Below are 12,698 nucleotides of genomic sequence, written 5' to 3'. Positions count from 1 at the left end.
AGAGTGTCACAATTTTTTTAATATTTATCACAGCAGTAATTTTAAAGCTTTGCCGATTGTAAACTAGTAATTTGTTTATTGCTGTGTTATATTTTTTTGTATTACAAAATGACATTTAAATTAAAACAAATTTAATATCTTAAATTCGCGATACTTGGGGACCATATGGATGACCAATGGATCAATTTAGGGCATATAACTTTAATTATTTAATCCTGAGAAATATGTATATGTATCCCTTCTTCCTTTACTTACGGTTCTAAGATTTCCAAAATATTTCTTAAACATATCACAAATTTAGGTATAGTTTAGCATTTTATTCCTATACTTAATCTTCTTTTAAGAAAATATTTTAAAAAAATTTATGAATATCCATTAAACTTGTTCAAAAAAGAAAAAATCTCCAAAATAGAGAAAACAACTTAATATTCAAGGGATTTTAAATTTCAAAAATATATAAAATAAAATAAATATTTAATACTAGGTTTGTTTAGCTAAAAGCTACATATAAGCACAAAATAAATAAACAGTTTTTAGTAAAATGAAGTAAATTATTCAATTCATAAAGGTTCCTCTGCAATATTGAGATATATAATTTATTGGTTTCAACATTTTGGCATCAGAATAATATCGTTTCTATTTCTAGTATGAACAATTTATAATTTGATTATTTTTAATTTGAAAAACAAGAATAAAATATTTTGTTTAACAGAAAACACATTTAAAATATTTAACATAAATAATTTTTATTTATTTTTTTTTATGTGAAATTGGGTCTATTGAAAATTTTCAAAAAAAATAATAATTTAAAATTCCAATCAATTAAAATGATTGAGTGTTCCCGATGAATTGATTTGATTTTTATTTATTTCCCAAATAATTAAACTTATTTTCTTATTTTTTCGTTAAAGTTTTTTGAAATTAAATTGAGATTTTGCCCTTAAGGGTTTTTTATCCAAATAGTTAAATTCAAAGAAAAACTTAAAAGATCTTTTTAGCCAGTTAGTTTTTCCTTATTTTTAAAAAAATTTTTGACAGTTGAAGTTATTTCTATTCAGCTATATCTTATTATTTTATCGAAACAGCTGAAATTTTTTTACAAAAATTAATAAAAAAATAACTTCTTCCAGGCAGTTGAACTTATTTTTTTTTATTTTTCTAAATTTTTTCCTACTTTTCTAGACAGTTACAGTTTTTATTTATAAATGCAATGTAAGCACGATTCACAATTTATCTACATTATTTTATACTTAACTTATACATGTAGCTTTTGCTTAATAAAGATTAATATTATTATTGCTATGAATAAAATTTCTTTTATTCCTTATCCTATTCAGGTATTTCATTTTTTATATACTTTATTTTCAATATATTTCCTTTTAAAAAAACTTTACAATTCCAATTGAATATTTAACTCTTGATACTTTGAACTTTATAAATATGACTTTAACCATTTTTTTTTTCATTTAGTACCTACTTAACATTTATTTATTTTTTTTGATTATTTTGTAATACCTTTGTAGCCATTTCATGCCAAATAAACATTATTATATATTATTATTTAAGACAATTGTTTCTTATTTTATCCAAACAGTTCAAATTTCATTCTTAAAAATTAATAAGAAACTAATTCCAGTAAGTTGAATTTTTTTTGTACCTGAATTATTTTTCATACTTTTTCTGGATAGTTACAGTCTTTGTTTTAAAAAAATAATTTTTTCCTTAACGTATTGTAAGAAAATTGTCACTCGATTGATTTTTTGACTCTATTTCGTTTTTCTCTGTGAGATTTGTCATAACAAAACATAGAACATTTATTTATGCAAGTATTATAGTTAATTTTTTTTAGTATTTTTTTGTATATTAAAAGTATTCCACTTTTCATTGTTATATTACTTGTAGTAAATATTTGTACCTTTGACGCTAAAAAATCCTTTATTTAGTTATTTTAAGATGGACTCTTAAGTGATGATTAACATAAAATGGCTGTTGTGGATAAAAATATATTTTTCCAGTTCAAGTTCAAAATTACCAGAAAAGATTCGAATTTTTAAAAATTAAATGTAATTTACCTTTTATATCAAGATTGACTATTACCTCCGTTGGGCGCCAAAATATACCATAAAATTGATAATTTCGGAACTCTCTGAAAACAACTGTAAATGAGACCTATTACTTGAAAATGTAATTTATGTAAAAGACATGGAGTAAAAAAAACACTCGTTGTATTTAAAGGATAATTCTTTTATTCTCATCAAAAAAGAAGAAAAATCATAAAAAATGCATTTCGCATAAAAAATCTGTTTAACAAAACTCTGAACTCTTACCGATATAAATTTCTATTTACAAAAAAAAAAGAAAACAAAAATGTACAATAATTTTTGTGATCTCTATTATACATATATATATAAAACTAAATCCACTACGAGCTAAACATCACAGAAATAAAGTCACAAAATTATATTTAAATTAAAAATAAAACTGTTACGTCTGTATTACATTATAATATGGGTGCAAGATGATATACAAATTACCTTGTGAGAACAGTAATAATAATAAATTAATATTGTTTTTCGACCCGCCTGATGATACGTTTTTATATACAGTTTACGAAACTACAACGACATTGCAACGTAACAGGTACATAAATATTTTTAGGGAACACCCTTCCACGCTATACAGTTCAGTGTTCAAACAAATATAAACCTAAACCACTAGAATATTTACAACATACAAGTCAGCCATTCATCCAAACACAAATAATTTAATTGTTTTCTTCAGTCATATTCATTGAATAAAACATTCTCCAACTGTTCAAGAGACTCCAACCGGGGGGGCCTCGTAGTCTTGGAATGAGAAAGATTCAACAAAATTTGGGTTGGAACTAGATGGTGGTTGCTTAACTTGAAGGCCTGTCCGACGGTGTCAAGGCTTCTACTGTCTGAAACAAAAAACATTAAATAAATTTAACGCACCGAAATAAATGCGATTTTAAAACAAGGCCATTTCCACACACGTGCACATACCATACGAGCAGATGTCGGTACGAATGAATACATAAAACACCGTTACACCCGTACGTAGCCTATATGCACCCAAATACATATATCAAAACGAAAAAGAAACCTTCAGGTGTTTTTTTTTTGCGTTTTGCCATGGTTATTGCAAAGGAATTTTGATGGAAAATACCAGCATCCAGCGGCAAGAGAAAATTACGAATTAAATTAACAAAAAAAAAAAAGAGACTTAAGTACGTACATCTGGCCGATCAAAATGAACACGTGCACCACACAGCTGTGTCAGGACGAATCGATATAATAACTCCCGTTTAAAGTCAGATGGCATTCATAAGGGCACAAATCTATGGGTCCATTCACATATCTCTTATAAGGAAATTATGTTAAATATTTATTTATTTTTTATTTCATTGTGTGCATTGGGTAACGGTTTTCTCTGTTGGTCCAGGTGAAGATTTCTGCACGTGGAGAGAGGATGCCAACTAGAGATAAGAATATTGTGGTCCTATTGAAAGTGGTATTTTTTTTTTGATAATTTTGGCTTTGTTCTGAGTTTTTAGAAATGGGATAAAAACTTTGTGCATTTTGGCACCCAACCGTGGGGTTTGAGCGAGTAACGTAAAAGTGAAGCATCGTAGCAAGAAATTTCGTAAATAAATATCGAAGCCTTTTAAATATTCTAAAAGATTTATTTTATGTGTTTTTAGTTAGAGACTGTACTGGTTTTGATTATTGTTTTCAAATTTTTTGTTACTAACTAAAAAATGAGTTCTTTTTTTCTCTTAAGCACCCTGTATACATTTAAAAAATGTGGAAATAGATGTTCTCAAATTAAATTTGCCATTTTCAAAATACTGACAAAAATTCAAACTTTTTATAACAAATTTTTGGTTTTAGGAAATACATTTAAGAATTATTTTTTATTTACTTTTACCTTCGACTAGCATTTTTTCAAAAAAAATCGCAAAGTTATGAATAAGTAAAGGTTTGTTTGTTCATCTTAAAGTACATTTTTCGTTATTAAAATTTGCTTAGAAATAGGATAAAATTTTGGTTCATTTTGGCACCCAAGAGGTTTTTGAGTTTTTTTCTTGTAACTTGAAAATTAAGTATTATAGCAAAAGAAACCTTTAAAGAAAATGAAAGCCCATAAAGATTTCCAAAAAATGTATTCCAGGCATTTCTCGAATTATCTGCTGTCAAAAATTTAAATTGATTAGTTTTTTATGTTTTTTTTACTAATTAAAAAAGGAGCTATTGAAGCAAAATTTTTTTCATGAACACCCATTTATTTAAAAAAAAATAGCGGAACCAGGTGTCCTTAATTTTATTTTCGATTTCCAAAATATTCTCAAAAATTTAACGTTCGTATAACAATTTTTTTGTTAAAGAAAATACATTAAAATATTATTTTATTATTAAATAAATATTTAACCCCCACAGTTGGGCGCCAAAATACACCATAAAATGTGTTAATTTTCGGATTTTTCATTAATTTTTTATTACTAATTTGGATTTTAACTTAAATTCCGGAAATAAGTAAAATCTATATTGTTGTGACGAATCTATAATTAGTTACTAATTTTGTCGGGTATTACGACACTATTTCAACCAATATCAATTTAGAAACTACTATCTCATACGCTGAATTATTGAAAAGACGAAAACTGATTCACATATTTAAAAGAAATATGAACTTTAACAATTCCTTACATTATATGTAATTCAATCTAATTTTAATAATTTTGTTAAGTTATCTACTTTTTTTTCATTTATGTTTATTGAATGTAGCTTTTTTTGCTAAATAAAGAACGATATTATTTATAATACATTTTTTCATATATCCACAAGCTGAGGTTTTATCTATGGACCTCTGAACTCGTTTCTTCTGGTCAATATTCTTTCTAACTTTATTTTTTATTGAAATTGAAAAGAATGAAAAACTATTTATTGAATAAGAAGACCTAATTTGGACTAAGGCTTAGGTAATTAAACCTAAGGGAAAAATTAATTTTTGCTTTGTGTAATCTAAGATTCTTGCGATTTACAGGCATACATTTTGTCAGTAAAATAAATTGCACATTTAAAAATCAACACACTTTATGAAATTTCTTGATCAAAATTCCTACATTTCTTCAACAAAAAAATTATTGATGAAAATTTTTTCATAAAAAGGATTGGATATGAAATGCTTCCAATGAAAATAAGAATAAAATTAAATATTTAGGAACACAGCTGGGTGCCAAAATGCACCATAACATTCCCAATTTTTCAGACGCCTCCCACTCTAAATAACACAAATTCCTTCACAAAACAAACCTTGAATTCAGTCCCACAGTTGGGCGCCAAAATATCCCATAATTTTCAACTTTCTCAACAACACCCGTGACTCATTCTAAACACATACTACTCAATATATTTGAAAAAGAACTTGAACTCACCATTAAAGTCTGTACAACAGGGGCCTCGCAAGGACTCAAAATCGTATTGGGATTCTGCCTCACACCCAACGGTTGCCTGGGACTAACAGCAGCTTGGGACTTTTGACTGAGTACAGCCTGCGCATCGAACGTATTCACGGCCGGATGCGTTTCCAAAGCGCACTGCAGATCACAAATGTAATCGATCACATGCTGGATCACTTCCAGTTTCGACAACTTCCGATTCCTAGGCATAAACGGCACCAGATCCTTCAACTTGCTAAGGTACATCTGGATCTCCTCGTTTTCGATATCCTTCGCTTTGCTTTTGGCGATTTTACCGGCTGCCACGGCGTTTTCGGCACACACGGTTGTTGCTACTACGGCCTTCATCTTTCCAAACACGTTTAAGTCAGTCACTGAGTTAATCCAAACAAAAAAGACGTGAAGAGAAATGTCACAAAAGCACACACACGTAATATACGACGCGATGGGGGTTTAATGGAACGATGATCGCACGGAGAAAGTCGGAGCGTAAATAAGCGAATAGGGGGTACGAAGAAGTGTTTTATAGGTGGGGTAGAGGAGCGTCGGGCCAATAGGAGCGGGAGGTTTTAGGAACCGAGGCGGGGTTTGCAGGTAGGCGCTAGGCGCCAATGATGAGGAACGGCGCCTCGGTGCTAGTTGCTTTATGTTCGGGGTTGCCACGTTTCGCTTTCGGAGTTTCTTGGATTTTATGTTGGGCGCCAAAGTTTTGTTTTATGAACGGACCCCTAGTTTTTATAAAGTTGATTTTGTTTTTGACCAACTTTTATGTAATAGATATTTTTGTTTACTTTTTTTTCTCTTGGAAATTTAATAGATATTCACTATTACCGGCTTTGTCGTCATTATCCCGGAGACTCAGTGTGGCTTTAGAAAGGATTTGAGTACTGATGTTGCCCTAATTGGAGTTACTGATGACATAATAAATGATGCCTCTACAAACTTCTGGCAAGGCCTGCGTAATTTAAATGTCAATGCATATAAATAACTACTTTATAAATATTTTTCATAAGTCTAACAACTGTCAAAATAGAATTAATTACTACTCTAGGAACTAATTTTCCGATCAAACATTTAATTTTGTCTTAGTTAATCAAGATACCGTCTATGAAATAATTAGAAATATTCGATCAAATACCTCAGGTTGCGATGGCATTTCGTTACAAATGCTACACCTTTGTCTGCCACAGATAACAAATATCATAAATTCTTGTTTAGAATCAGGCTACTTTCCACAGCCTTGGCGTGAGTCAGTTGTGTGCCCCATACCCAAAATATGTAATCCCGAATCTTTACAGGACTTGCGCCCTATAAGTTTATTGCCAATAATATTGAAGGTTTTGGAAAGGAAGGAGTTGTCTATGCACAGTTGTCATTTTATCTTACTGTTAATACCATACTTCCAACTAAACAGTCTGGCCTTAGAGAAGGATTCAGTTCAGCTACCACCCTCTTGAACTTCATAGACAACATAATAAGGGCTCTCTGATCTGCCTGAAGCTGCCTTAGATTATTCAAAGGCTTTCGATGTAATGGATCATGACTTGTTAGTCGCCAAGTTAAAGTTTTATGGTTGCAATGAAGTTGTTCTTCCTTTTTTTAAGTCCTATCTCTGGAATCGTACTCAACGAGTACGTGTCAATAACAATTACTCCGATTCGAAATACATAATTTCTGGAGTTCCTCAAGGATCGATTCTAGGACCTCTTTTATTCTTGCTATATACTTCGGATCTTCCTTTAGTCGTAAAGAGCTCTGAGGTGTACCAGTACGCTGACGATACTCAGTTAATTCATTATTTCGATTCAGATGATATAGAACAGGCTTCTGAAAGTATAATTAGAGACCTAAGCTTAATCTTCCGCTACTCAAGATAACACAATCTTAATATGAATGCCAATAAGACTAACGTTGTACTTTTTGCCAATAAAAATCGTCGTGCTAACGTTGAGAAAATATATACGTTCAATTTGATAATAACCCCTTGGCTTTTGCTGAGAGCGTCAATATTCTTGGTTTAATTATTGATTCTTCTTTAAGATTTCAAGGATATATTAGTGCTGTCTTGCAAAGGTGCTATTTGCTTATGCGTTTTCTCTATGCTAACAAACATATTTTAAATTTTAAGACAAGAAAAAAACTCTCAGTATCGTTAGTGTTATCTAATTTAAATTACTGTTTTATCGTTTACTATCCTTGTCTTGATAAAATAACCCAGCAGAAACTGCAACGTGTACAAAATACGTGTAGTCGATTTGTGTGTAATTTCAGAAAATTTGATCATGTGTCCATATATTTATGTATCGGCTCTATAAAAACCAAAAGCCAAAATATCTGTTAGAGAAATTAATTCTAAGAAATGTGATTCATGATAGAGATATAAGACATAAGACTCTAACATTGTCACGCCATAGCACAGCTCTTTTCTCACGTAGTTATACTTACATTGCCATAAAAATGTATAATCGACTTAGACCTAATTTTTCAATTTCAATATCTCGCTTTAATGATTATAGAACTTTGTTCTTGGAGGAACAATTGCACAATTAGTTTTTTGTTCTCTGCGGATTTACAAATGTATTTAATTAATTTTTTTTCTCTCAATTTGTTCTTTGGTTAATTTTTATATTACTATTACTGCTTGTTTGTCAAAACATTTGTAATTATTATTATTAGGGTTAAGAGGTTAAAGTAGCTTTAGCTAATCTTCGCCTTTTTGGGCAAATGTAATGTGAAGTGCATTTGATACCAAATAAAGACATATTTATTTATTTATTTAATATAATAACGTCAATCGATAAAAAGTTTTCTACTGCTTTGATTCTGTTAGACTATTCGAAAGCATTTGACACAATCAACCACGAACTTTTATTGGGAAAACTGAAATTTTATGGACTTCTGGATGGTTCAGTGCTGTTGATTAAATCATATCTTCATAACGGATTTAAAAAAATATTTTCAATTTTTTTTTCCGAAAAAGTTTGAATTTTATCAGGCATACCTCAAGGCTCAATCCTGGGACCATTATTATTCATAATCTACACCTAAGAGATACTTAAATCATTAAAGTACTGTAAACTGAGAGCGTTTGCCGATAATACCCAGGTTTATCTTCACTTCAATCATCAGGATTATTTACATGCATCTTCTTTAATAAACCATAACCTGAATTTACTTAACCAGCTTTTTTCTTGCCATAATCTAAAACTTAACCTTCTTAAATCTCTATCTTCTATCTTCTTAAATCATTGAACCTAATAAAGGTTTTCTTAAAAATAATGTAAATATCTTTATATTAAATGCTTCTCTTCCCAAGATGGATGGTGCTAAAAATTTAGGCATTGTCTTGGATACTGAGTTGAGGTTTCGCGAATATGTTAAATTGTTAATTCAGAAGTCATTTTTATCGTTGAAAATTTTATATAACAGTCGTCAGGTTCTTAGTTTTCATTTGAGGAAAATGCTGAGTCTCTGGTCCTGTCCAACTTCAACTACTGTGATTTCATTTATGGTCCTTGCTTAGACATTGCAGATAAAAATCGTATTCAGAAAGTTCAAAATACTTACTCACGGCTAATATTTGGATTACGAAAATACGATAACATTTCACACACATTTAAAGAGCTTAACTGGTTGAGGATGGACATACGCAGAGAGTTACACTTGGGCAATTTTTTATTTAAAGTTTTATTAAACAGCTCCCTTCCGTCCAGTTTACGGAATAAATTTGTTCCTCGTTTAAACGTTCACACAAGAGTGATCCGATTTCCTGAGCGGATGACACTTCCTCGTTATTTAACTGCAATGTTTCAACGTTCTTTTACGTACAATGCCATTAAACTTTGCAATAACCTACCAACTGAATTGTCAACCTTAGATCAGAAGTCATTTAAATCAAAGTTTAAGAAATATCTTTTACATTTAAACTTCAATTCGTAATTTAGACCTTTAATTATTTATTTTATTTTTGGCATTTTTTTTAAATTTTATATTAAGCTATTTAATATTTATTTAAATTATATATATATTGTTCTTTATTTGAGTCTTTATCGTTGAGTGTCATTGTTGTTAACTACATCTGTAAATTTCGTATAAAAGACATTTATTATTATTATTAATTGCTCAGAGTAAACTGATAAATATTGCTATAGATCTCCTGTAACATAAAATTGATTTTTTTTAATAATATTTCACTATATTTGCCACCATATCTTGTCCTTTAAATAATTATTACGGAATTAAGAATTAAGGAAAACGTTATTTCAAAGGGTTGGGTCCAGGCTTTTTTTCCTAGATATATCAATTCAATTATCCTTATTTCAGCACTTTAGTAATATATTCTTTATGGAACTTAAAAGATGTTTCTTTTGGCAAACAAATACTGTTATTTTCTATTTATTACAATTTAATTTCATTTTTCATATTTCTTTCTTATTTATCTAGTTATTTTTTTCTGTCTGCTCTTCCTTTTTTTCTTGTTTCATAAAAAACTCAAAGCTTTATTTTAATTAAGCAGTTCTTGCCTATTAATATCAAACTTCAAGGGAAGTTTTTATGTCCATAATCATTGCTTTAGAATAGAATAGAATTTTGTTGATTTTCTTTCGTAAGCTTTTTCTTTTATTTTCCTTGTTAATGTATTTTTATTTTCTTGCTTTTATCTTGTAATAATTCTTAATTCTTTAATTTCATTTGATTTTCCAGTTTTTTTTTCCTTTAAGGATTATTAGTAAATAGGATCTAAGTGAAAATAACACAAAGCAAAATAAAACCACAAAGTCACAGTCAAATAAGCGTATTAATTAGATCAGATTAAATAGATCAAATAAAAGTTACCTCCTTATAAAAATACACTACTAAGGTGTTAAAGCTGTCTAAAAAACTCCAACTAATAAAAATACTACAAAAAATAAACAGTACATCTTAAAAACAGATAGACAATAAAATAAGAATCGGTTACTATTAATGACTTAGTTTAAGAAATAAATAAAATCAAGAGTTTGTCGATATGGAGGGATGTACCTAGCATCCGTCCAATGTCGCATCGTTAGACCACTAGACTACATTGACCATATCGTAGAAGATCAACTAACTGGGTAAATTCAGGTTGCTAAAAAGAAAATTCGGCTCAAAGTTAAAAACGTCATGGACACAAGACTCGGGCTTTTTTTGGTTTTTGTAATTTCCTCTTCCCTAATAAATCAAGCTTAATTTACTCTTAAAAACCCTTAAAACCCTTCAACTTAATTCAGTATATTAGTGGAATATTATCAAATGGTTTGCAAAAGCAGAACTCTTGTAGAGATTTTTCTGCCTAACTGCTCTATGTAAATAGAGTTGCAATCATAAAAACTTATTGAGTAAACCCCTGATTTTAAAAAAGAGTCTCTTTTATCGTCATTATTAATGAGGTGTGTATATAGTCAAACCACCTCAAATGTGTAGGGACATAGTAAAGAGTTTAAAAATCCAGCATGTTTGAGGCAGCTGTACTACGCCTACATAAGAAGCTTACCTAAGTAACAATTTACAGTCACCTAAGTTGAGATTACTATTATTTTCACTAGTTGCAACGTTGTTTTCAGTGCAAAATTTAGTTGGTTTTGCAACGACGTTTATTTTCGACCAAACTTCGACGTACTGCACCTGTATCGCAACTGTTGTAAAACTCTGCTGTTTTTACAACGTATTTTTTTACTATAGGTGGTAGCAGTAGTAATTTACACTTAAAACAACGACGTGCAGACCTGTACAATTTTTCGAATCAAAAACCCAGTAAGAACAACGTTTCCTCATCGTTAGCGAATGGGTATTACATTGCCTGATTGTCTGTGTTGAGCATTCTTCGCTGCTGGAGTTTTTTGACATGTTTTGAGGAGTTTAAGGAAGAAGATGAAAAACAAAGGTAGAGAGAATAAGAGGAAGAAAAAATATTCAATTCAACATAACCTACTTAATCTATATTTTTATAATTCATTTTTTGCTTGGAATAATTGAGATTTATTATTTTCGTTTTGTTTTAAAAAATGAAGAGATATAAAGACTTTAAATATTCTGCAACTCAGACGCAAAAAAAAGACTTGCAATGGATACAAAAATGCCTACAAGTAGCTTACCTGAAGTTGATATGGATTATGTAGAACCAATGGAAGTAGCGGAAGATAGCAGTGGAAAGGTTTGTATTAAATTTTATATGTGGACTGTTAAAATGTCCTTTCATTCTTTCGAAGTTTATATTTTTCGAAGAGCTTATGATTTTTTTTTGTAGAAGTCAAAGTTTTTGCTTATTAAAGTTTGTAAAATGTGCTGCATACGCGCAACAAACTGCAAACAATAATTGAAATATTAAAATTTTAGATCCATCCGTTCTTCCTCTTGCTCGAGGCCAACCAGGGACAACGACAGCGGGTTTTCTTGTGTGACCAATAAAAAAAATTACTTATTTTTAAAAAAGTAATTAATTTTTCTGTCGTAATGGCGTCCATCCGTCCAAAAATCAGTAATTCTAAAAACGTTGCAAAAGCGTTTAGAAAGTTAACGGGTAGTCACTGCGTAACGTTGAGACAACCAAAAAAATCTCTTTCAAATTGGTGTAAAACGGGGTTGTCTCTATGGTTAAGACAACGTACAGCGTTTTTTTTTGTAACAATGCTTCGTTGTCGCGTCAAAAAATTGCTAATTGGGTAATAGAATATGCCTGCATAATTATGGACCCATACTATGAATGTTACAAATATGACCTACAGCATGTTGAAAACAAAATGGCGCGTTACATGTTTTTTATAGAAATAAAATATTAAAGTAATAAAAATCTTTAATTGAGTTATGTAATATTTATAATATGGAGTGCCTTGAGAGACGTAAAGCCAAATTTGCTATAGTGTATCTTTTCAAATTATTTAGTGGCCTTATTGATGATCCTCTATTTTTATATGAAATGTGCCAGTAAAATATATTAGAAATACTCTTAGTTTTTACAATAATAATACATTACAATTACAATAAAATTCAAGAGAGAATAAACCAATTATATTAATATTAATTTACTCAACTAAAAAGACTTTTAAAAACGATGTAGTTAGTTTATAATTCGGTATAATTTAGACTTAGGATTGTACTTTGTAATCGGATTGACTAGCAGTGTAATATAATCCTTAAGGTGCAAATAAATAAATAAAGATTTATTCAGTTCTTTTTAAAATTTACCATCAGCAAA

General features: G+C 29.8%; 1 protein-coding gene across 1 annotated transcript; it reads right to left on the bottom strand.

Moving 5' to 3' along the window:
- Positions 1-2,223: 2,223 nt before the first annotated feature.
- Positions 2,224-5,994, bottom strand: LOC126734764 (protein extra-macrochaetae). The gene is made up of 2 exons (XM_050438487.1): positions 5,459-5,994; positions 2,224-2,941 (listed from the first exon to the last, which is right to left on the bottom strand). Exons 1-2 carry the CDS (start codon positions 5,828-5,830, stop codon positions 2,900-2,902), a joined length of 414 nt encoding a protein of 137 aa, XP_050294444.1. The 5' UTR covers positions 5,831-5,994; the 3' UTR covers positions 2,224-2,899.
- Positions 5,995-12,698: the final 6,704 nt, after the last annotated feature.

The sequence above is a fragment of the Anthonomus grandis genome, chromosome 4 (assembly GCF_022605725.1).
Source record: "Anthonomus grandis grandis chromosome 4, icAntGran1.3, whole genome shotgun sequence".
In the NCBI taxonomy this organism is placed as follows: domain Eukaryota; kingdom Metazoa; phylum Arthropoda; class Insecta; order Coleoptera; family Curculionidae; genus Anthonomus; species Anthonomus grandis.
This window is presented reverse-complemented; position numbering and strand designations above follow the sequence as displayed.

What these genes read in the sequence shown, in the direction of transcription:
- LOC126734764 (XM_050438487.1), bottom strand. Translation starts at nt 5,830, where the DNA reads ATGAAGGCCGTAGTAGCAACAACCGTGTGTGCCGAAAACGCCGTGGCA. An exon ending in CTGTTGTACAGACTTTAATG is followed by an intron (nt 2,942 to 5,458) that starts GTGAGTTCAAGT and finishes TTTTTGTTTCAG; the next exon opens with ACAGTAGAAGCCTTGACACC.